Source organism: Nerophis lumbriciformis, linkage group LG10 (genome assembly GCF_033978685.3).
Source record: "Nerophis lumbriciformis linkage group LG10, RoL_Nlum_v2.1, whole genome shotgun sequence".
In the NCBI taxonomy this organism is placed as follows: Eukaryota; Metazoa; Chordata; class Actinopteri; order Syngnathiformes; family Syngnathidae; genus Nerophis; species Nerophis lumbriciformis.
The window spans coordinates 47,153,881-47,180,183 of NC_084557.2; the positions used below are offsets into that span (position 1 = coordinate 47,153,881).

The 26,303-nt window shown below is 37.2% G+C and overlaps 1 protein-coding gene across 5 annotated transcripts in view; it reads left to right on the plus strand.

Annotated features, from left to right (window-relative positions):
* myrf (myelin regulatory factor) overlaps positions 1–26,303 on the plus strand; it is a 198,459-nt gene that overhangs the window by 159,494 nt on the left and 12,662 nt on the right. For all 5 annotated transcript variants that reach the window (XM_072913970.1, XM_072913971.1, XM_061969539.2 and 2 more), the window contains exons 23-24: positions 2,548–2,641; positions 7,781–7,843. In XM_072913970.1, the coding sequence (XP_072770071.1) occupies positions 2,548–2,641; positions 7,781–7,843 (157 nt within the window). The remainder of the gene's footprint in view (positions 1–2,547; positions 2,642–7,780; positions 7,844–26,303) is intronic.

Here is a 26,303-nt window from a genome sequence, read left to right on the forward strand (position 1 = left end):
AGGGAGTTCCACCTAGAACCCTTTCGTTTGTCAAGGGTTTCATCTAGAACCCATGCAGGGAGTTCCACTAAGAACCCTTTCATGTTTCAAGGGTTTCATCTAGAACCCACACAGGGAGTTCCACTAAGAACCCTTTCATGTTTCAAGGGTTTCATCTAGAACCCACACAGGGAGTTCCACTAAGAACCCTTTCGTTTGTCAAGGGTTTCATCTAGAACCCATGCAGGGAGTTCCACTAAGAACCCTTTCATGTTTCAAGGGTTTCATCTAGAACCCACACAGGGAGTTCCACTAAGAACCCTTTCATGTTTCAAGGGTTTCATCTAGACCTGACACAGGGGGTTCTAAAAACATCCCTTTTCAAAGGTTTTCACCGATAACCGTCTTGTCTTCTGAGGGTTCTATAAAGAACCATATTGTATTCTACAGATCAGTTTAGTTCATATTATATTGTGGTCATTTATCATGTTGACATTGAACAAACATTCAAAACATTTTAATGAGAAAAACATTTATTTAAAGATAGTCCAACAAAACAGGAGTGGCTGTGTAGGTCCCAGGGGAGAACCCTTTTGGAACCCTTATTTCTAGGAGTGTAGGCTCTGTGACCCAGAAACCAGGCAGAGCTGCCAGATCATGACAAATATGATTATCCAATCAGTTGGCATCCCAGTGAGAGCAGACATTGTACAGTGTCTGTTTTATTATGTTCGTAGTTTGTATTTCTTGTTTAGCACTTAGCAATGGTGATACTTGCTGAATCTGCTTATAATGGAGCTTCTAAAACTTGTACCTCTCCTCGGAGGAGAGATTTTTGAGCCTGAATATATGGAGGAGACTCCTCCATATATTCAGGCTCAAAAATATAAGGTTCTGGATCATCATTTGCCACAAAATAGTCGTCGTTGTCGCTCATGAAGTCTGCCATGAGTGGTAGTAGTTGTTGTTAGATTTAGACTTTCATTTTATTGTGGTTCAAATTTGAATTTTACAGTACGGATAAGAATGGAATTCCGTTGCATTAGCTCGTTGTAGTGCAGGATACAAGAGCAATAAGGTGCAGATATAAATAAATAGATTACTGTACAGATAAATATATTGCTCTTTTGCATATGCATCCACGTTTATGGATGTATGTTATATTGTCTTTATATTCCAGCCAATTAATCCGTTTTGGGGGGAATTGAGCGGATTATTATGATGTGTTCAAGAGTCTTAGGGCCTATGGGAAGAAGCTGTTACAGAGGCTGTGGAACCTCTTTCTAGAGTCCAGCAGTGAAAACAGTCCTTGGTGGGGGTGGGAGGAGTCTCAACAGAATTTCTGGGCCCTGGTCAGGCAGCTGCTTTTTGCCATCTCCTGATGCATCTGTGAAATTAATGCACCGCTGTATGCTTTAAATGACCAAAATATGTAAATATTACATGTTATTATGAATGTGCCTGTTACTATATTACATACTCTATATACTTACAGTGCATATATAAAGTGTTGATGAATGTTTTGGGAGCTTTTTAGAGCGCTTTTGTCATGTCTGTGTAATCATGTTTTGTTTTAAGTCATGTTTTGTTTAGTTTCTGGCTTTTCACTCCCTTGTCTTGTTTGCATGATTACCCATTAGTTTCACCTGTTCCACGTTTGGACTCATTGTGCACTCTTGTTTGTCACCATAGCAACCATTAGTTTTCACCTGTCACGTCACGCACCAGTTTCACGTCTTGAGTCACGCACCTGTTTTCGTTAATCATGTCTGTAGTATTTAAGTTCAGTGTTTTTCAGTTTGTCTTTCTGACGACCTCACCACATTTATGCTCTGTCCATGCCTGATACTTCCTTCCATGTCAATTCCTCAAGCAACTATTTTTGTCCAAGCCAAGTAAGTTTTTGTTCCATGTTTATAGTCTTTTTGGTTTCATAGTTTGTTCTCCGCCATTGTGCGTGTTTTTTGTTTGTACTTTTTGCTATAGTCTTTTGGTTTCATAGTTTATTCTCCGCCTCTGTGCGCGCTTTTTGTTTGATCCTTTTTTTTGTATTTATAGTCTTTAAATAAAAAATGTACTTACATTCCCGTCTCGCCCGAGCCAACTTTCCGTTGCATCCCGGAAAAGCAAACACCCAAGATCAAGTCATGACAGCTTTATTGGCGGAATATGAACCTCCATTGTTAACTGACGTTTGCTAGCATTTATTTATTAGTTAGGATGCATTAAAAAAAAGACAAAAATTGTGTGTTCTTTTCTCACTAAGGATTGTGAACGATAGGCAAAATCCCCCCCACCTGCCCCAAATAAGTGCAGTTTCCCTTAAGTTTTTGACATGTATTTGTTTTAAAATGGTTTCAACCAAATGAATGCAATTAGTTTTGCAATGCATGTAAACATAAAAAAGTGTGTGTGTCTGGAGCGGCTCCGTTGGGTTTAGAGTGGGATGAGGGGCCCTTTGGGTGTCTTGTGTATGGGGGGCCCAGAATGTGATGCTATAAGCTTAGGAAGCAAACACGTTGGTCTGCATGAAACACATTTCAATGCAGCTCGCCTCTCTTTTTGCAGGAGGAAGATCAACTCCATCCCTGGCTAGTCTTCATATTGTGGAGACGGAGCAAGAACTTTCCACACAACATTGCAAACTCTCCAGGAGCTGCAGGTGCACACATGCTCATCATTTTACAGTAAACTTCAGCATTAAGAAGTTAAAGTTGAATGTAAAAATTCACTCACACTTTTCTAGCAGATATTTTTCTCTCATTTAGCTCATTTTCATCACATTTGTGTTTAAATCAAATGTTAAATTTTAAATTAAAATCTAAATATTCAATTTAAATCCAAACCTAAATATTAAATCAAAATATAAATGTTGAATCTAAACCTAAAACTTGAATTTAAATGTTAAATCTCAACGTTAAAATATAAACCTAAATGTTCAATTTAAATCTCTATCTTAAATCTAAATGTGAGTGCAAAATTTTAAATCTAAATCTAAATGTAAAATATATATCTAAATCTTACATCTAAATCTTAAATCTAAACCTAGATCTAATTATAAATCCTAAATCTAAATGTGACCGCTAAATGTTAAATCTAAACTTAAATTTAATCTAAATCTAAATCTTGAATCTAATTCTAAATCTTACATCTAAATCTTAAATATAAATCCTAAATATAAACGTGAGCGCTAAATGTTCAATCTAAACCTAAATCTTAAATCTAAATCTTAAATTTAAATATTAAATCTAAATCTTAATCTAAATGTAAAATATATTTCTAAATTTTACATCTAAATCTTAAATCTAAACCTAGATGTTAAATCTAATTATAAATCCTAAATCTAAATGTGACCGCTAAATGTTAAATCTAAACCTAGATGTTAAATCTAATTATAAATCCTAAATCTAAATGTGACCGCTAAATGTTAAATCTAAACCTGAATTTAATCTAAATCTAAATGTTAAATCTAAACCTAAATTTAATCTAAATCTAAATCTTAAATCTAATTATAAATCCTAAATCTAAATGTGAGCGCTAAATGTTAAATCTAAACCTAAATCTTAAATCTAAATACTAAATCTCAATCTTAAATCTAAATCTAAATCTTACATCTAAATGTTAAATCTAAATCTAAATGTAAAATATATATCTAAATCTTACATCTAAATCTTGAATCTAAACCTAGATGTTAAATCTAATTATAAATCGTAAATGTAAATATGACCCCTAAATGTTATATCTAAACTTAAATTAAATCTAAATCTAAATGTTGAATCTAATCCTAAATCTTACATCTAAATCTTAAATATAAATCCTAAATCTAAATGTGACCGCTAAATGTTAAATCTAAACCTAAATCTTAAATCTAAATATTAAATCTAAATCTAAATCTTACATCTAAATCTACATCTAAATGTGAGCACCAAATGTTAAATGTAAACCTAAATCTTAAATCTAAATATTAAATCTCAATCTTAAATCTAAATCTAAATCTTACATCTAAATCTGCATCTAAATGTGAGTGCAAAATGTTGAATCTAAATCTAAATGTAAAATATTTATCTAAATCTTAAATCTAAACCTAGATGTTAAATCTTATTATAAATCCTAAATCTAAATACGACCGCTAAATGTTAAATCTAAACCTAAATTAAATCTAAATCTAAATGTTGAATCTAATCCTAAATCTTACATCTAAATCTTAAATCTAAATGTGAGCGCTAAATGTTAAATCTAAACCTAAATTTTAAATCTAAATATTAAATCTAAATATTAAATCTCAATATTAAATCTAAATCTTACATCTAAATCTACATCTAAATGTGAGCGCTAAATGTTAAATCTAAATCTAAATGTAAAATATATATCTAAATCTTACATCTAAATCTTAAATATAAACCGAGATGTTAAGTCTAATTATAATCCTAAATCTAAACCTAAATTAAATCTAAATCTAAATGTTCAATCTAAATCTTACATCTAAATCTTACATCTAAATCTTACATCTAAATCTTAGTAATAAATCTTAAATCTAAATATAAGTGCTAAATGTTAAATCTAAACCTAAATCTTAAATCTAAATACTAAATCTCAATCTTAAATCTAAATCTAAATCTAAATCTTACATCTAAATCTGCATCTAAATGTGAGCGCCAAATTTTAAATCTAAATCTAAATGTAAAATATATATCTAAATCTTACATCTAAATCTTAAATCTAAACCGAGATGTTAGATCTAATTATAAATCCTAAATCTAAATATGACCGCTAAATGTTTAATCTAAACCTAAATTAAATCTAAATCTAAATGTTGAATCTAATCCTAAATCTTACATCTAAATCTTAAATATACATCTTTAATATAAATATGAGCGCTAAATGTTAAATCTAAATCTTAAATCTAAATCTAAATCTTACATCTAAATCTACATCTAAATGTGAACGCCAAATGTTAAATCTAAATCTAAATGTAAAATATATATCTAAATCTTACATCTAAATCTTAAATCTAAACCTAGATGTTAAATCTAATAAATCCTAAATCTAAATGTGACCGCTAAATGTTAAATCTAAACCTAAATTTAATCTAAATCTAAATGTTGAATCTAATCCTAAATCTTACATCTAAATCTTAAATATAAATCTTAAATCTAAATGTGAGCACTAAATTTTAAATCTAAACCTAAATCTTAAATCTAAATATTAAATCTCAATCTTAAATCTAAATCCAAATCTTACAACTAAATCTACATCTAAATGTGAGCGCTAAATGTAAAATCTAAATGTAAAATATATATCTAAATCTTACATCTAAATCTTAAATCTAAACCTAGATTTTAAATCTAATTATAAATCCTAAATCTAAATGTGACCGCTAAATGTTAAATCTAAACTTAAATTTAATCTAAATTTAAATGTTGAATCTAACATGGCTTTTTGGCTAAGAGGCCTCAGATTGGTGGAAAATTGACACGTTTATAAATATTTATCTTTACACTTGGCAAGAGATTTAGCACTTACATTTAGATTCAGATTCAAGATTTTGATTCAACATTTAACATTCAGATTTAGATTTAAAACCTCCAAAGGCTTAGTGGCCACATGCGTGGACAGCACCTTTTAGCTCTTTTTTCCAAAATTGTGTACACTACTGAATTGGGGTCTTATGGCCACTTATGTGGACACTTATACTGCCATTTGGTGGTGTCAGAAGAGTACAACATACAATGGAATTTGGAGAAAAAAAAGTGTAAAAATAAGAATTAGCATGTCACTAAAGATAAAGTACACGTTTGTGTACTTATGGACTAAGTACATCATATCAAAAGATGATTCTTAGTTTGTATTCTAATTAGAGTGCAATAAGCTCAAATAGCAAAGAGAAATTAAAAAAAAAGCATGTCAAGAAACAGCTTGGGCCTTAAGAGGTTTTTAACTTTGAGGTTTAGATTCAACACTTCTAAAGTCTTAGTGGCCACATGCGTGGACAGCACCTTTTAGCTCTTATTTCCAAAATTGTGTACACTACTGAATTGGGGTCTTATGGCCACTTATGTGGACACTTATACTGCCATCTGGTGGTGTCAGAAGAGTACAACATACAATGGAATTTGGAGAAAAAAAAGTGTAAAAATAAGAATTAGCATGTCACTAAACATAAAGTGCACGTTTGTGTACTTATGGACTAAGTACATCATATCAAAAGATAATTCTTAGTTTGTATTCTAATTAGAGTCCAATAAGCACAAATAGCAAAGAGAAATAAAAAAAAAAAGCATGTCAAGAAACAGCTTGGGTCTTAAGAGGTTTTTAACTTTGAGGTTTAGATTCAACACTTCTAAAGTCTTAGTGGCCACATGCGTGGACAGCACCTTTTAGCTCTTATTTCCAAAATTGTGTACACTACTGAATTGGGGTCTTATGGCCACTTATGTGGACACTTATACTGCCATCTGGTGGTGTCAGAAGAGTATAACATACAATGGAATTTGGGGGGGAAAGGTGTAAAAATAAGAATTAGCATGTCACTAAACATGAAGTACACGTTTGTGTACTTATGGACTAAGTACATCATATCAAAAGATGATTCTTAGTTTGTATTCTAATTAGAGTCCAATAAGCCCAAATAGCAAAGAGAAATAAAAAAAAGAATGTAAAGAAACAGCTTGGGCCTTAAGAGGTTTTTAACTTTGAGGTTTAGATTCAACACTTCTAAAGTCTTAGTGGCCACATGCGTGGACAGCACCTTTTAGCTCTTATTTCCAAAATTGTGTACACTACTGAATTGGGGTCTTATGGCCACTTATGTGGACACTTATACTGCCATCTGGTGGTGTCAGAAGAGTATAACATACAATGGAATTTGGGGGAAAAAGGTGTAAAAAAAAGAATTAGCATGTCACTAAACATGAAGTACACGTTTGTGTACTTTTGGACTAAGTACATCATATCAAAACATGATTTTTAGTTTTTATTCTAATTAGGGTCCAATAACCACAAATATTAAAGAGAAATTAAAAAAAAGCATGTCAAGAAACAGCTTGGGTCTTAAGAGGTTTTTAACTTTGAGGTTTAGATTCAACACTTCTAAAGTCTTAGTGGCCACATGCGTGGACAGCACCTTTTAGCTCTTATTTCCAAAATTGTGTACACTACTGAATTGGGGTCTTATGCCGACATATGGACACTTATACTGCCATCTAGTGGTGTCAGAAGAGTATAACATACAATGGAATTTGGGGGAAAAAGGTGTAAAAAAAAGAATTAGCATGTCACTAAACATGAAGTACGGTACACATTTGTGTACTTATGGACTAAGTACATCATATCAAAAGATGATTTTTAGTTTTTATTCTAATTAGGGTCCAATAAACACAAATAGCAAAGAGAGAAAAAAAAAAAAAGCATGTAAAGAAACAGCTTGGGCCTTAAGAGGTTTTAACATTGAGGTTTAGATTTAACACTTAGCGCTCAAATTTAAATTGACGATTCAAGATTTAAATTCAAATTTAAGATTTAACATTTAGATTTAGATTCAATATTTAGCTTAATATGTAACATTTAGATTTAGATACAACATTACATAATTTAAATTAATTTAAATGTAATGGAAATGAGTCAAATGTGAAATGAAAAGTGTGGTAAATGTGAGAAAAGTGAGTCAAACGTGAGAAATATATCTGCTAGAAAAGTGACTGAACTTTTACATTCGCCACCCCATAATAGTTCTGTGTTTTGAGCGTTTGAATGCAGATCTTGTGAAGTGACGCTACTTTTTTTCTGCGTCAACTCTTTCTAGCTACACAATTTCTCTCAAGGGAAAGACTAATTCCTCGCTCTCACAACTCACTTTGCACATGACGTGAGTATATCAACGTTTTTTATTCCTGCTGTCAAATTAATCATTTTTTATATCAGCTTATTCCCACTTTTGGATTTTTATTAATACTGAATAATCACAGGTTATTTCTCGCTTGCATCATTTAAATTGACGCGATATTTGCAATTGTATTGACAAAATGTCATCCAGGAACATTTTTAAATGTTATACTTGAATGCATGTCATTTATTTACTTGGGAACAGTTTTAACTAAAGTCCAGTTAGGGTGTATTTTGGAATGAAATGTGTCAGTGAGCACACCAGTTTAATAATAATAATAATTAATAATAATAATAATAATTTCATTTAACCTAACTTAACTTTATACAAAAGCAGACTGCTTTATTTTTAACACTGTCTTACACAACACTTCCTATAATACAATTCAAAAATGTCAATTTCTGCACTTGGTTAATTTCTGTCACTTTATCCTGCATCCTCTTTAAAAGTCCAACATTTTTCCCCGTCAGATTTGGACAACCATCTGTTGTCACACCTGCCAGCTTGTCCCATTTCAGTCCTGACATGTCCAAACACGTGAACAAGTCATTGCCTATGGTTGTCTCTTTAATTGACTGCATGGCTGCCAGCTCCTCCGTGATTTTAAAGTCTGCAGTTATCTCACGTAAGAAGATGAGCAGCTGGGCGGTGTCACGTACATCACAGCTCTCATCCAAAGCCAGCGAAAAACAGTGAAAGTCGGCCGTTCTGTTCTTCAGCTGAAGCTCCAAGTTTCCAGCGATGGTCTCAACCCGCCTCGTTACAGTGCGTCGGGAGAGTGACACGTTCTCAAATGCGCCCCTCTTCTCCGGGCATGTCAGCGCAACAGAGTCCAATAAGCACTCCTTAATAAACTCTCCGTCAGAAAACGCCTTACTTTTTCTGGCGATTTTGTGAGAAATGACGAAACTTGTCCTGACAGCTGCATCTCTGGGGGTGTGAAATTTGGCAAAAAGTCCTTGTTAGGTTTGCACTTTTACCATCACTTGCGCGCTCTTCATCGGACAGATTCCGGTATTTTTCCTCGTGCTTCGTCGTGTAGTGGCGATTCAAATGATATTCTTTAAAAATAGCGACCTGTGTACCACAAATTAAGCACACAGCTTTACCTTTAATTTCTGTAAATACTTGGCAGTCCATGTCTTGTTGAAAACACGCCATTCGTCATCAACTTTTCCCTTTTTAGCGTCTCGGGGATAACCGTGCATCACTTGTCGCTGTGCACCTTCACTCACAGGTTACACCCGGACATACGCCCATAAATAACACTTTTCAAAATAAAAGCGGCACAGTTGTATTGCACGCACAACATAGATTTTTTGTTTAAATTTATTTTGTAATTTGTGATTGCCGCTGTTCACATTCACTCAAAATCGCGCACGAGCATACGTCCACACGGAAGTGATACAAATAATCAGAGGTGGGTAGTAACGCGCTACATTTACTCCGTTACATCTACTTGAGTAACTTTTGGGATAAATTGTACTTCTAAGAGTAGTTTTAATGCAACATACTTTTACTTTTACTTGAGTATATTTATAGAGAAGAAACGCTACTTTTACTCCGCTACTTTTATCTACATTCAGCTCGCTACTCACTACTATTTTTTATCGATCTGTTAATGCAGGCTTTGTTTGTTTTGGTCTGTCAGACAGACCTTCATAGTGCCTGCGTTTCAACAAATACAGTCACTGGTGACGTTCACTCCGTTCCACCAATCAGATGCAGTCTTTGGTGACGTTGGACCAATCAAACAGAGCCAGGCGGTCACATGACCTGACTTAAACAAGTTGAAAAACTTATTGGGGTGTTACCATTTAGTGGTCAATTGTACGGAATATATACTGTACTGTGCAATCTACTAATAAAAGTTTCAATCAATCAATCAAAAGTGTGAAGGAAAAAAGACCCTTTTATTTCAACCGTACATCCCGTCAAAAGCCTAAAGACTGACTGCACAGTTCCTGTCTTCACAATAAAAGTGCCGCTCCATCGCGCCTGCGCTTTCAAAACAAGAGTCTCCGAAAGCCAGCACAAACAAGCTAGCAAGCTACGGAGTTTGCCGCCAATGTATTTCTTGTAAAGTGTATAAAAACGAATATGGAAGCTGGACAAATAAGATGCCAAAAACCAACCACTTTCATGTGGTATTAGACAGAAAGGAGGAACTTTTTTCTCCTCCATTTTGAAAACGTGGACGCTATCATCACTACTGTCTGATTACAATCAACGCAAGTCATCAGAATCAGGTAATACACCAACTTATATTCTTGTCTTCATGAAAGAAAGGAATCTATATGTGTTAAACATGCATGTATATTCATTAAAACACCTTTAACATGTAAACAAAAACGGCAAAATAAATAAATATAAATTATATACTGTATATATATATATATATATATAAATGTGTGTGTGTATATATATATATATATATATATATATATATATATATATATATGATATGTGTGTGTATGTTACTCATCAGTTACTCAGTACTTGAGTAGTTTTTTCACAACATACTTTTTACTTTTACTCAAGTAAATATTTGGGTGACTACTCCTTACTTTTACTTGAGTAATAAATCTCTAAAGTAACAGTACTCTTACTTGAGTACAATTTCTGGCTACTCTACCCACCTCTGCAAATAATGCTTTTCAAAACAAAAGCAGCACCGTTGTATTGCACACTCGACATAGATACTTTTTTAAATGTATTTTGTAATTTATGATTGGCCTCACGCGGGCCGGACAGGCACGCACAAAGGGCCGGATGTGGCCCGCGGGCCACAGAATGCCCAGGTCTGCCTTAGATCAAGGGTGTTCAAAATGCGACCCACAGCTTATTTTGTAATGGCCCACGAAACATTGTAAAAGCAAAATAAACACATCAGGTATTAGCATACTTGCCAACCCTCCCGGATTTTCCGGGAGACTCCCGAAATTCAGCGCCTCTCCCGAAAACCTCCCGAGACAAATTTTCTCCCGAAATTCAGGCGGAGCTGGAGGCCACGCCCCCTCCAGCTCCATGCGGACCTGAGTCCGCTTTCCCACAATATAAAGAACGTCTACAGTAAAGCAGTCCGTCTGCCGTAAACAGCAATGTTGTGACACTCTTAAACAGGACAATACTGCCATCTAGTGCATTTGATGAAAGCACTTTTGTGCGTGCCACACAGCAATGCATCATCAGAGAGGGTGTTCAGCATGGTTAGAAAGATAGTGACAGAGAATAGAAGAAGGATGGACAATTCAACCCTTAACTCAACAATGAGTAGATGAGTGTTATGTGTGTGTATATGTGTAAATAAATGAACACTGAAATTCAAGTATTTCTTTTATATATATATATATATATATATATATATATATATATATATATATATATATATATATATATATATATATATATATATATATATATAGCTAGAATTCACTGAAAGTCAATTTCTTATATATATATATATATACATCCATCCATCCATCCATCCATTTTCTACCGCTTATTCCCTTCGGGGTCGCGGGGAAATATATATATATATATATATATATATATATATATATATATGAAATACTTGACTTGGTGAATTCTAGCTGTAAATATACTCCTCCCCTCTTAACCACGCGCCCAACCACGCCCCCCGCACCCACCCCCCACCTCCCGAAATTGGAGGTCTCAAGGTTGGCAAGTATGGGTATTAGAACATTACACAACAAAACCAAAGAAAAATGCAACTGGCCCAAAACGTCCCAAAAATGCGACCTGAAAACCAAAATGGCTTGTGTCCTGTCATTATGAATGGGTGTACACATTTCTTGCAAGTTTTTAAGTGTGCTAAAGCACATACAAATTAATTAGTTGGTAGAAAAATAATATTAATAGTAAAGATTAATAATAATACATTCAATATCTCAAGAGGATTAAATAGATATTAAACTAATTTCCTTCGTTATACCTAAAACACAAAGCTAAGATTAGAATATTTTGTTCAGATAGTTTAGCACGGGGGGGTCCCCAAACTACGGCCCGTGGGTCAGATCCGGCCCGCCGGCATCCAAAATCCGGCCCACGGGAAGTCCCAAGTTAAAAACAAAAATAATAATTGTTATTATTATTATATATTTTTTTAGTTTTTTTTTTTTTAGTCCGTCTTTTCTAAACCATTTTCTTCCACTCGTTACTTTCGGTGTCTCCTAGTTGTCTAAAAATGCAGCAGCTTAAGCAGGGAAGCCCAGACTTCCCTCTCCCCAGCCACTTCGTCCAGCTCCTCCCGGGGGATCCCGAGGCGTTCCCAGGCCAGCCGGGAGAAATAGTCTTCCCAGCGTGTCCTGGGTCTTCCCCGTGGCCTCCTACCAGTCGGACGTGCCCGAAACACCTTCCTAGGGAGGCGTTCGGGTGGCATCCTGACCAGATGCCTGACCAAATGTCTCCTCTCGATGTGGAGGAGCAGCGGCTTTACTTTGAGCTCCCCCCGGATGACAGAGCTTCTCACCCTATCTCTAAGGGAGAGCCCCGCCACCCGGCGGAGGAAACTCATTTCGGCCGCTTGTACCCGTGATCTTGTCCTTTCGGTCATGACCCAAAGCTCATGACCATAGGTGAGGATGGGAACGTAGATCGACCGGTAAATTGAGAGCTTTGCCTTCCGGCTCAGCTCCTTCTTCACCACAACGGATCGATACAGCGTACGCATTACTGAAGACGCCGTACCGATCCGCCTGTCGATCTCACGATCCACTCTTCCCCCACTCGTGAACAAGACTCAGAGGTACTTGAACTCCTCCACTTGGGGCAGGGTCTCCTCCCCAACCCGGAGATGACACTCCACCCTTTTCCGGGAGAGAACCATGGACTCGGACTTGGAGGTGCTGATTCTCATCCCAGTCGCTTCACACTCGGCTGCGAACCGATCCAGTGAGAGCTGAAGATCCTGGCCAGATGAAGCCATCAGGACCACATCATCTGCAAAAAGCAGAGACCTAATCCTGCAGCCACCAAACCAGATCCCCTCAACGCCTTGACTGCGCCTAGAAATTCTGTCCATAAAAGTTATGAACAGAATGGGTGACAAAGGGCAGCCTTGGCGGAGTCCAACCCTCACTGAAAACGTGTCCGACTTACTGCCGGCAATGCGGACCAAGCTCTGACACTGATCATACAGGGAGCGGACCGCCACAATCAGACAGTCCGATACCCCATACTCTCTGAGCACTCCCCACAGGACTTCCCGGGGTACACGGTCGAATGCCTTCTCCAAGTCCACAAAGCACATGTAGACTGGTTGGGCAAACTCCCATGCACCCTCAAGGACCCTGCCGAGAGTATAGAGCTGGTCCACAGTTCCACGATCAGGACGAAAACCACACTGTTCCTCCTGAATCCGAGGTTCGACTATCCGGCGTAGCCTCCTCTCCAGTACACCTGAATAGACCTTACCGGGAAGGCTGAGGAGTGTGATCCCACGATAGTTAGAACACACCCTCCGGTTCCCCTTCTTAAAGAGAGGAACCACCACCCCGGTCTGCCAATCCAGAGGCACTGCCCCCGATGTCCACTCGATGCTGCAGAGTCTTGTCAACCAAGACAGCCCCACAACATCCAGAGCCTTAAGGAACTCCGGGCGGATCTCATCCACCCTCGGGGCCTTGCCACCGAGGAGCTTTTTAACTACCTCGGCAACCTCAGCCTCAGAAATAGGAGAGCCCACCACAGACTCCCCAGGCACTGCTTCCTCATAGGAAGGTCTTCGAAGTATTCCCTCCACCGATCCACAACATCCGCAGTCGAGGTCAGCAGAACACCACCCTCACCATACACGGTTTCAGTCAGTTAGTATATATATATATATATATATATATATATGAATAAATAAATAAATATATAAATATAAATATACAGCCCGGCCCCCGGCCACATTTTTTTAACCCAATGCGGCCCCCGAGTCAAAAAGTTTGGAGACCCCTGGTTTAGCATATACTATTCAACCAATATTTTATTGGGTTTAGTATCTTTAATGAACAAAATGTATCAAAATAGCTTTGCCTTGGTAATAACAAATAAGGGTCCATTTTAATGAAATAAACAAACACTTCATAGTTTATGCATAGCAACAAACGAGAGAAATAGAAATGCTTTATCCTAAATGGGTGGACCCCTTAAGTACAATACAGGCCAAACGTTTGGACACACCTTCTCATTTCAATGCGTTTTTGAAGTGAAAACCATTTCAGGTGACTACCTTTTGAAGCTCATCGAGAGAATGCCAAGAGTGTGCAAAGCAGTAATCAGAGCAAAAGGCGGCTATTTTGAAGGAATTAGATGATCAAACATGTCAGTTATTTCACCTTTTTATGTTAAGTACATAACTCCACACGTGTTCATTCATAGTTTTGATGCCTTCAGTGACAATCCACAACAGACCCAGGGCAAATTAAGGCTCGGGGGCCACAGGTGGCCCGTTAAGCTTTTCAATCTGGCCCGCCGGACATTCCCAAATAATTTTTTTAGATCTTTAAGATGGAAAGTGTAGCTGCCATTATGATGTGCACTCATGTTTTCTAATGACCGTAAGTCTTCAACTATACTAAGTATTTCCATGCTTGGAATCTGCGCTTATGGATGATATACTAGTTACTATGGTAATCTAATTAGTTGCTATGGTCATCTAATTAGTTGCTATGGTCATCTAATTAGTTGCTATGGTCATCTAATTAGTTACTATGGTCATCTAATTAGTTACTATGGTAATCTAATTAGTTACTGTGGTCGTCTAATTAGTTACTATGGTCATCTAATTAGTTAGTGTGGTAATCTAACTAGTTACTATGGTCATCTAATTAGTTGCTATGGTCATCTAATTAGTTACTATGGTAATCTAACTAGTTACTTTGGTCATCTAATTAGTTGCTATGGTCATCTAATTAGTTACTATGGTAATCTAACTAGTTACTATGGTCATCTAATTAGTTGCTATGGTCATCAAATTAGTTACTATGGTAATCTAACTAGTTACTATGGTCATCTAATTAGTTGCTATGGTCATCTAATTAGTTACTATGTAATCTAACTAGTTACTTTGGTCATCTAATTAGTTGCTATGGTCATCTAATTAGTTACTATGGTAATCTAACTAGTTACTATGGTCATCTAATTAGTTGCCATGGTCATCTAATTATTACTATGGTCATCTAATTAGTTACTATGGTAATCTAACAAGTTACTATGGTCATCTAATTAGTTGCTATGGTAATCTAACTAGTTACTATGGTCATCTAATTAGTTGCTATGGTAATCTAATTAGTTACTATGGTAATCTAACTAGTTACTACAGTCATCTAATTAGTTGCTATGGTCATCTAATTAGTTACTATGGTAATCTAACTAGTTACTATGGTCATCTAATTAGTTGCTATGGTCATCTAATGAGTTACTATGGTCCTCTAATTAGTTACTATGGTCATCTAATTAGTTGCTATGGTCATCTAATTAGTTGTTATGGTCATCTAATTAGTTACTATGGTAATCTAACTAGTTGCTAGGGTCATCTAATTAGTTACTATGGTCATCTAATTACTTACTATGGTCATCTAATTAGTTACTATGGTAATATAACTAGTCACTATGGTCATCTAATTAGTTGCTATGGTCATCTAATTTGTTACTATGGTCATCTAATTAGTTACTATGGTAATCTAACTAGTTACTATGGTAATCTACGTCACAGCAGCTCAGACGAGGCACCAAGCAGTGTGGGCGGGGAGCGTTTCCACAGACGCGGAAGGAGATTTTCACAATAAAATTCTAAAGCTTAGTAATATATAGAATAGAATAGAATAGAAAGTACTTTATTTATCCCTGGAGGAAATTCAGCAAATATCAGATATATCAGATTTTAGGTGGGTTTATTTTGTACCTTTCGCATTCATATTTCACTGTTTGTTGCGTTTCACTTGATTGTAAAATATGTCGATGGAAAGGGGGTGTGACGTTCATATGTTGTCAATATTCAGTGTTTTATCGTTCATAGAAAAATGTACAATTCCATTACGTTTTTTAAGGCGGTCTGTCATAACGTTTTTAGCATTCAATCAGACATTATTGTGAAGTTTTGTAGTAGTGTTCCTAAAAATAGATATACCGGCCCCCAGACACATTTTTTTCTCTAAATTTGGCCCCCGAGTCAAAATTGCTCAGGCCTGATCTACAATGTAAAATAGTCATGAAAATAAAGAAAACGCATTGAATGAGAAGGTGTGTCCAAACTTGTGTCCTGTACTGTATATTCTGCATACATGTGCTATGTTCTATAGATAGGTAAGAGAAAGGAATACAGTATTGTGTATTGTTTACAAACAATTTAATTTTAAGTCGTATGAAAGTAGAGAAGCTGCGCTGCTAAAACTGCGTCATTGGTCAGCTGCCACTAACTGAAAGGACATCTTTGTAGTGTTGCTCACAAAGAAACTGTATATCGTGTACACTTGCAAGACTTTCAACAACAATGGGGCATTCATTGTTAAAAAGGCAAGGCAACTTTATTTGTATAGCACTTTTCATACACAAGGCTTCACAGCACAACATGTGGTACAACAAAGTGAAATGAAAGAAAATAAAAGCAAAATTAAAATGCAGACAATAAAAAAAAAAAATAGTGCGGACGTTAAAAGTTAAAAGATTTAGCTGAAAGCTAAGGTGAACATAAAAGTTCTTAGTCTAGTTTTAAAAGTAGTCAGAGTTAGGGAAAGTCTGGCATCTTCAGGAAGTTTATTCCAGCTATTTGTTGCATAGTGACTGAATGATGCTCTCCCTTGATTTGACTTTACTCTGGGAACCGCTAACAGATTGCTCTCAGAAGATCTTAGTGATCTAGAAGGCTTATACAGTGGGAGTGTCATGACTTGGTCCTGGGTGTTTGCTCTTCCGGAAGGCAACGGAAAGTTGGCTCGGGCGAGACGGGAATGTGCAGTGACGTGCGGTGAGGTTGATGGCTGGTGAGGCACTGACTTCATCACAGTCAGATTTACAAACATATGAACCCTAAAGAGTATCTTATTCACCATTTGATTGGCAGCAGTTAACGGGTTATGTTTAAAAGCTCATACCAGCATTCTTCCCTGCTTGGCACTCAGCATCAAGGGTTGGAATTGGGGGTTAAATCACCAACAATTATTCCCGGGCGCGGCGCCGCTGCTGCCCACTGCTCCCCTCACATCCCAGGGGGTGATCAAGGGGATGGGTCAAATGCAGAGGACAAATTTCACCACACCTAGTGTGTGTGACAATCATTGGTACTTTAACTCATTGGCGTTGTTAGGCCTATTTTAGGGGGGCTCAAGCCCCCCTAAAATATTCTTAAGCCCCCCTAAATAATTTGGTGTTTTTTGGGGGTTTTTTTACAAATAAATGCCGACATATTCATTATAAAGTGGCCCGAATATGAGTTTAAATAAATAATCATATAACATGTCATTATTCACTCAGTTTCCCCTCACTTCGTAGCGTAAGGTAGAGAGCCCCTTTAGTGCGTCGGTATCCAATCCATTCCACTTGTTCATATAGAAAATGCCCACATCACTCAAATGCCAGCCCGCATTTTCTCTGCGACCTTGCTTGCGGTCCTGCAGGTGTACGAAGCACATTATCTTCCTTTACAATGAGTGAAGCTGCACAAAACCTTGTGTGTGCAATCCATCCATCCATCCATCCATTTTCTACCGCTTATTCCCTTTGGGGTCGCGGGGGGCGCTGGAGCCTATCTCAGCTACAATCGGGCGGAAGGCGGGGTACACCCTGGACAAGTCGCCACCTCATCGCAGGGCCAACACAGATAGACAGACAACATTCACACTCACATCCACACACTAGGGCCAATTTAGTGTTGCCAATCAACTTATCCCCAGGTGCATGTCTTTGGAAGTGGGAGGAAGCCGGAGTACCCGGAGGGAACCCACGCAGTCACGGGGAGGACATGCAAACTCCACACAGAAAGATCCCGAGCCCGGGATTGAACCCAAGACTACTCAAGACCTTCGTATTGTGAGACAGATGCACTAACCCCTCTGCCACCGTGAAGCCCTAGTTGTGTGTGCAATTGTAAATCATTTATTTTTTAAATGTTGTGTTTCTTGTAGAATGTATATAAAGTAATATACATTAGCCTATTGTTAAAATAATGAAAAAAACATCATTAAATATATTTGTTTTATTGTATTGTTACATTAATAGCTGTTTTATTATTATAGGATGGCTTGTTAAACATTTCATAGGATTTTCAGAGGGAGGAAAAACCAAGACATTTAATATAAAATGTAAAATGAATAAATACATAAAAAGAAAAAGAAAATATATGGTTAAAAGCCATCGTCCCGGGGAGCATTTCATTTCGTCCCGTGCATTTTTTTTAAATAATAATAATAACAATGAATAATTTCTAAGTCTTTGTTAGCCGTTTGTGAAGTTTTGTGCTCGTGCGTAACATTCGCTCGCATCCTGTGCATCTCCTGGGGGCAAAGCCCCCCCTGTCCTTAAAAGCTAGTGACGCCCCTGCTTTAACTTAACTTTAACTTTACACATACAAACTGTAGCACACAAAAAAGCACATTTAATAAAAATACGTTATTATGGTCTTACCTTTACTTATAAGTGCGGGAACAGTGGTGTTCGTGTTGGAGGAGTTGTGAATGAATGAAATATGAAATCCGTGCTGCAGTCTGCAGGCGTACCTAATGTTGTGTCCCCTCGTTCACGGCTCCTCCGGCGCGAGCATAGTTGTTTTTGCACTTTTTGGCTTCTAGTTAAGTGACTTTTTTTGGGTGGATTCGGTCTTGCACGTGGAGGGTTTGGGTGTGGGCTTTGGTTGGTGTGGCGCTCCCGTCGGGGGGTGCAGTCTGCGGCGAAGCTAGGTGCCTTAACCAGCACCAGGAGGCGGGGTTACGCGAGCCTCAGCCAGTGCATCTTCGCAGCAGTTTTATGATCGCTCAGCACAAGAAATACGTTACACACATACAGTTGTTGACAAAATACACTGTACATTATATACCTCAGCTAACTAAACTATGGAAATGTATAATATAATTCATATAGCAATACGGTCTCACTGCACAGCAGGCCAGCAGTTAGTCGAGTCCACAATCCATGGTGAGGCACAATTGAGTGACATACCTCAACTGGCTGCTGATCACCGCACCGTCTCTTCTCAGTATTTGAACGGCAAATGTAAAAATTCAGCGATTTTGAATAAAAATAATCTAAAACTGGTGAAGTTAAATGGAAAATAACTTTATAGTATAATCACTGAATACATATAACAATTTAATTTTTTTTTTTCTTTTTACATTTTTTTCTTTCCATGATGGCAGGTGAGGCCCCGCCTCACCTGCCTCTAGTGACCGCATGTCACTGGGAATGTGAGTACATGATTGTTTATTACTATCAAAAAAAGTATAAACGAAAAGTGCGCACAGTGGCGGAGAACAAACTATGAAACCAAAAGACTATAGCAAAAAAAAGTACAAACGAAAAGCGCGCACAGTGGCGGAGAACAAACTATGAAACCAAAAGACTATAGCATTGATAAACAAAAACTTACTAGGCTTGGACTAAAGTTGCAGCATGAAAGATGGACATGAAAAAACAAGTGTCAGGAATGTGAAGAGCATAAATGTGGGATGTCGCCAGAAAGACAAACTGAAAACAATGAACTTAAATACTACAGACATGATTAACGAAAACAGGTGCATGACTCAAAAACGTGAAACAGGTGTGTGACGTGACAGGTGAAAACTAATGGGTTGCTACGGTGACAAACAAGAGTGCACAATGAGTCCAAACGTGGAACAGGTGAAACTAATGGGTAACCATGGAAACAAGACCAGGGAGTAAAAAGCCAGAAACTAAAGAGTCCAATAACTAAACAAAACAAAACATGACTAAAACAAAACATGATTACACAGACATGACAGGGAGCATATCGGTGATATACTTCGGCCCTAGACCATGTAGTGATTTATATGTGAGCAGAAATCAATTCTCTGATGTACAGGGAGCCAATGTAAGGATTTAAGAATTGGTGTAATGTGCTCACATTTTTTGGTCTTTGTTAGAACTCTAGCAGCAGCGTTCTGAACAAGCTGTAGCTGCCGGACAGTTTTTTTGGGAAGACCTGCAAGGAGACCATTACAATAGTCTAGCCTACTGGTAATAAAGGCATGTACAAGTTTTTCTACGTCTTGAGCTGACATGAGCCCTCGAAGTCTTGTTACATTTTTGAGGTGATAGTAGGCCGATTTTGTTACTGATTTGATGTGACTGTCAATGTAAATCAGAATCTAAAATAACCCCAAGATTTCTGGCTTTATTTGAGGTTTTCAAGGACAGTGATTGAAGATGTTGGATGACTTCAAACCTTTCTTTTTTTAGCACCAAAAACAATTATCTCAGTTTTATCTTCATTTAGTTGTAGGGTGTCATCGGAATAGCAATGATGGTCAATGTTATTATTTTGCATGATTTGTCCTAGTGGGAGCATATACAAACCCCGTTTCCATATGAGTTGGGAAATTGTGTTAGATGTAAATATAAACGAAATACAATGATTTGCAAATCCTTTTTAACCCATATTCAGTTGAATATGCTACAAAGACAACATATTTGATGTTCAAACTCATAAAAAAAATTTTTTTTGCAAATAATCATTAACTTCAGAATTTGATGCCAGCAACACGTGACAAAGAAGTTGGGAAAGGTGGCAATAAATACTGATAAAGTTGAGGAATGCTCATCAAACACTTATTTGGAACATCCCACAGGTGTGCAGGCAAATTGGGAACAGGTGGGTGCCATGATTGGGTATAAAAGTAGATTCCATGAAATGCTCAGTCATTCACAAACAAGGATGGGGCGAGGGTCACCACTTTGTCAACAAATGCGTGAGCAAATTGTTGAACAGTTTAAGAAAAACCTTTCTCAACCAGTTATTGCAAGGAATTTAGGGATTTCACCATCTACGGTCCGTAATATCATCAAAGGGTTCAGAGAATCTGGAGAAATCACTGCACGTAAGCAGCTAAGGCTGTGACCTTCGATCCCTCAGGCTGTACTGCATCAACAAGCGACATCAGTGTGTAAAGGATATCACCACATGGGCTCAGGGACACTTCAGAAACCCACTGTCAGTAACTACAGTTGGTCGCTACATCTGTAAGTGCAAGTTAAAACTCTCCTATGCAAGGCGAAAACCGTTTATCAACAACACCCAGAAACGCCGTCGGCTTCGCTGGGCCTGAGCTCATCTAAGATGGACTGATGCAAAGTGGAAAAGTGTTCTGTGGTCTGACAAGTCCACATTTCAAATTGTTTTTGGAAACTGTGGACGTCGTGTCCTCCGGAACAAAGAGCAAAAGAACCATCCGGATTGTTATAGGCGCAAAGTTGAAAAGCCAGCATCTGTGATGGTATGGGGGTGTATTAGTGCCCAAGACATGGGTAACTTACACATCTGTGAAGGCACCATTAATGCTGAAAGGTACATACAGGTTTTGGAGCAACATATGTTGCCATTCAAGCAACGTTACCATGGACGCCCCTGCTTATTTCAGCAAGTCAATGTCAAGCCACGTGTTACATCAACATGGCTTCATAGTAAAAGAGTGCGGGTACTAGACCGGCCTGCCTGTAGTCCAGACCTGTCTCCCATTGAAAATGTGTGGCGCATTATGAAGCCTAAAAAACCACAACAGAGACCCCCGGACTGTTGAACAACTTAAGCTGTACATCAAGCAAGAATGGGAAAGAATTCCACCGGAGAAGCTTCAAAAATGTGTCTCCTCAGTTCCCAAACATTTACTGAGTGTTGTTAAAAGGAAAGGCCATGTAACACAGTGGTGAACATGCCCTTTCCCAACTACTTTGGCACGTGTTGTTGCCATGAAATTCTAAGTTAATTATTATTTTCCAAAAAAAAATAATATGTTGTCTTTGTAGTGCATTCAATTGAATATGGGTTGAAAATTATTTGCAAATCATTGTATTCCGTTTATATTTACATCTAACACAATTTCCCAACTCATATGGAAACGGGGTTTGTAGATGTTAAATAAAGTAGGCCCCAAGATTGAACCTTGGGGGACTCCACACGTTACGTTGGTTGGTTCTGATGCAAAGTCACCAATGGAAACAAAATAGTTCCTATCTTGAAGATATGACTTGACCCAGTTTAAAACGGTTTCTGAGATCCCCACCCAGTTTTCTAACCTGTCCAAAAAGTAATTGAGTGGTGGACGGTGTCAAATGCAGCACTGAGGTCCAATAGCATTAATACTGAAGTTTTGCCAGAGTCTGTGTTTAGACGGATGTCATTTATAACTTTAAGAAGGGCCGTCTCTGTACTATGAAGAGGTCCAAATCCTGACTGGAAGTTGTTGTGGCAGCCAGTAGAAGCCAAGAAATGATTTTGTCAGGGTATGTTGGTGACGAACCCCAAAATGCAGATATGGCAGGCTTTGTCCAGGAAAACATGATTTAATTTAACACTATAGTAAAAAAACAAAACAAAAGGGTACAAACAAAAGGCGCGCACAAGGCGGAGAACAAACTTGGCTATGAACTAAAATAGCACAAAGGCTAACTGTCGACAAGAAACAAAAACACTTACTGTCACACGAAGGAACTAAGACATGAGCAGAGTGAACAAAAGTAGACAGAGCTACAATGACAAGTATTATGACAGCATACTTGCCAACCCGCCCGGATTTTCCGGGAGACTCCCGAAATTCAGCGCCTCTCCCGAAAACCTCCCGGGACAAATTTTCTCCCGAAAATCTCCCGAAATTCAGGCGGAGCTGGAGGCCACGCCCCCTCCAGCTCCATGCGGACCTGAGTGACGTGTTGACAGCCTGTTCACACGTCCGCTTTCCCACAATATAAACAGCTAATGATCGAGGGCGAGTTCTTGGTTTCTTATGTGGGTTTATTGTTAGGCAGTTTCATTAACGTCCTCCCAGCGGGGTTTGAATTCGTTTTTGGAGCTGTCATTACACATTTATCAGTATTCACATTGGTCAGTAGGGGGCAGTAGGGCGTTTCTTCCCAATTGAATGCTATCACCTGCAGACCGGAAGTGTCTTGTCCTTCTGATGAGAGAAACCAGTCTGTGAACAATTGAAACGTCCTGTGTGCTTTTTTCCTCCTGTATAACAGGTTAGTTTTGGTGAATCAACTCACTGAATAATATCCATGTGATCTTTATAAGTTTAAGTACACATTCTGATGGTGGAGCCTAACTCTAAAGTGTTTGTGAGTTGTAGTTTGTATTTGTGAATGAATCCAGTGCACAGCTGCAGTAATCAATACAAAAAGGCGACGTGAGTGCGCAATGTTTATATAGGAACTTCTGATCCTAATTCAGACTCCCAAATTAGAGCTCCCGTTTTCTTATTGATTTTATAATGTATATTTGTATAATGTGTGTGTTCTGAAATAGTGACAGAGAATAGAACAAGGATGGACAATTCAATCCTTAACTCAACAATGAGTGTTGTGCGTGTATATGTGTAAATAAATGAACACTGAAATTCAAGTATTTATTTTATTTATTTATATATATATATAAATAAATAAATAATAATTTATTATATATATATATATATATATATATATATATATATATATATATATATATATATATATATATATATATTAGTGATGGGTCCGGCAACACCGATGCATCGGCGCATGCGTCGAGCTCATAAAGCGAAACCCTGTGTCGGTGCGCGTACCGCTTTTAGAAAGTCACGTGACCGATCATGAGCTGTTTCGGTCACGTGACCGATACGCAAACTGTGTCGCACTGACGCCTCCTCTGTGCCCTGTGAGCGTGTCTTTTCTACAGCCGGTGAAATAATAACTAAGAAGAGAAATCGTCTAAAATGTAATACGTCGGAAAAACTTTTTTTTTATTTTTTTATAAAAATGTGTAAAAAAATTAAATTAAAAAAATTCCCAGTCCACAATCGTCCACAACACGTTCTCTTAGATTTCCATGTTATGATACATGTTCACATTATTTATTGACTGTATCTAAAAAAGATACAAATATATTTTTATTTAAATGAAGATATGAAATAATCCTAAATGAAATACAATGACTTGGTTTATATTATTGTATATACTAGGGCAGGGGTCACCAACGCGGTGCCCGCGGTCACCAGGTAGCCCATAAGGACCAGTTCACACCTGTTCTAAAAATAGCTCAAAAGAGCAGCACTTACCAGTGAGCAGTCTCTATTTTTTTTTAAATTTTATTTATTTACTAGCAAGCTGGTCTCGCTTTGCTCGACATTTTTAATTCTAAAATAGAATTCAAATAGAATTTGAAAATCCAAGAAAATATTTTAAAGACTTGGTCTTCACTTGGAATAAGCGGTAGAAAATGGATGGATGGATGGGTCTTCACTTGTTTAAATAAATTCATTTATTTTTTACTTTGCTTCTTATTACTTTTAGAAATACAATTTTAGAGAAAAAATACAACCTTAAAAATGATTTTAGGATTTCTAAACAAATATACCTTTTTACCTTTTAAATTTCTTCCTCTTCTTTCCTGACAATTTAAATCAATGTTCAAGTAAATTTTTATTTATTTTTATTGTAAAGAATAATACATATTTTAGCTTCTGTTTTTTTGACAAAGAATATTTGTGAAATATTTCAAAAAATTCAAAAAATTTATTCTGGCAAATCTAGAAAATCTGTAGAATCAAATTTAAATCTTATTTCAAAGTATTTTGAATTTCTTTTAAAATTTTTGTTCTGGAAAATCTAGAAGAAATACTGATTTGTCTTTGTTAGAAATATAGCTTGGTCCAATTTGTTAAATATTCTAACAAAGTGCAGATTGGATTTTAACCAATTTAAAAACATGTCATCAAAATTCTAAAATGTATCTTAATCAGGAAAAATTACTAATGATGTTCCATAAATTCTTTTTTTAATTTTTTCAAAAAGATTCAAATAAGCTGGTTTTTCTCTTCTTTTTGTCGGTTGAATTTTGAATTTTAAAGAGTTGAAATTGAAGATAAACTATGTTTCAAAATTTTATTTTAAATTTTTTCGTGTTTTCTCCTCTTTTAAACTGTTCAATTAAGTGTTTTTTTCATCATTTATCCTCTACAAAAACCTTCCGTAAAAGGAAAAAAAATGTAGGACGGAATGACAGACAGAAATACCCATTTTTTATATATATATACATTTATTTATTTAGCTATTCTTGTTTAAATCACACTTACGTGTAACTTATAAATGACAATATATTTATTTATTTAAGTGTGTATCAAACTGGTAGCCCTTCGCATTAATCAGTACCCAAGAAGTAGTTTTTGGTTTCAAAAAGGTTAGTGACCCCTGTACTAGGGCATAAAATCAGTATCAGTTGAGTCGGTCCATAGGTTGCCTGTAGGGATTTTTAATGTCCAGCAGATGTCAGTATTTAGTGACACAGTATCGACACAGTATCAATACAGTTTTGCAATGTGTCGAAACGCTTCATGACGCCTCATCAACCCATCACTAATATACAGGTAAAAGCCAGTAAATTAGAATATTTTGAAAAACTTGATTTATTTCAGTAATTGCATTCAAAAGGTGTAACTTGTACATTATATTTATTCATTGCACACAGACTGATGCATTCAAATGTTTATTTCATTTAATTTTGATGATTTGAAGTGGCAACAAATGAAAATCCAAAATTCCGTGTGTCACAAAATTAGAATATTACTTAAGGCTAATACAAAAAAGGGATTTTTAGAAATGTTGGCCAACTGAAAAGTATGAAAATGAAAAATATGAGCATGTACAATACTCAATACTTGGTTGGAGCTCCTTTTGCCTCAATTACTGCGTTAATGCGGCGTGGCATGGAGTCGATGAGTTTCTGGCACTGCTCAGGTGTTATGAGAGCCCAGGTTGCTCTGATAGTGGCCTTCAACTCTTCTGCGTTTTTGGGTCTGGCATTCTGCATCTTCCTTTTCACAATACCCCACAGATTTTCTATGGGGCTAAGGTCAGGGGAGTTGGCGGGCCAATTTAGAACAGAAATACCATGGTTCGTAAACCAGGCACGGGTAGATTTTGCGCTGTGTGCAGGCGCCAAGTCCTGTTGGAACTTGAAATCTCCATCTCCATAGAGCAGGTCAGCAGCAGGAAGCATGAAGTGCTCTAAAACTTGCTGGTAGACGGCTGCGTTGACCCTGGATCTCAGGAAACAGAGTGGACCGACACCAGCAGATGACATGGCACCCCAAACCATCACTGATGGTGGAAACTTTACACTAGACTTCAGGCAACGTGGATCCTGTGCCTCTCCTGTCTTCCTCCAGACTCTGGGACCTCGATTTCCAAAGGAAATGCAAAATTTGCATGGTTGGGTGATAGTTTGGGGTGCCAT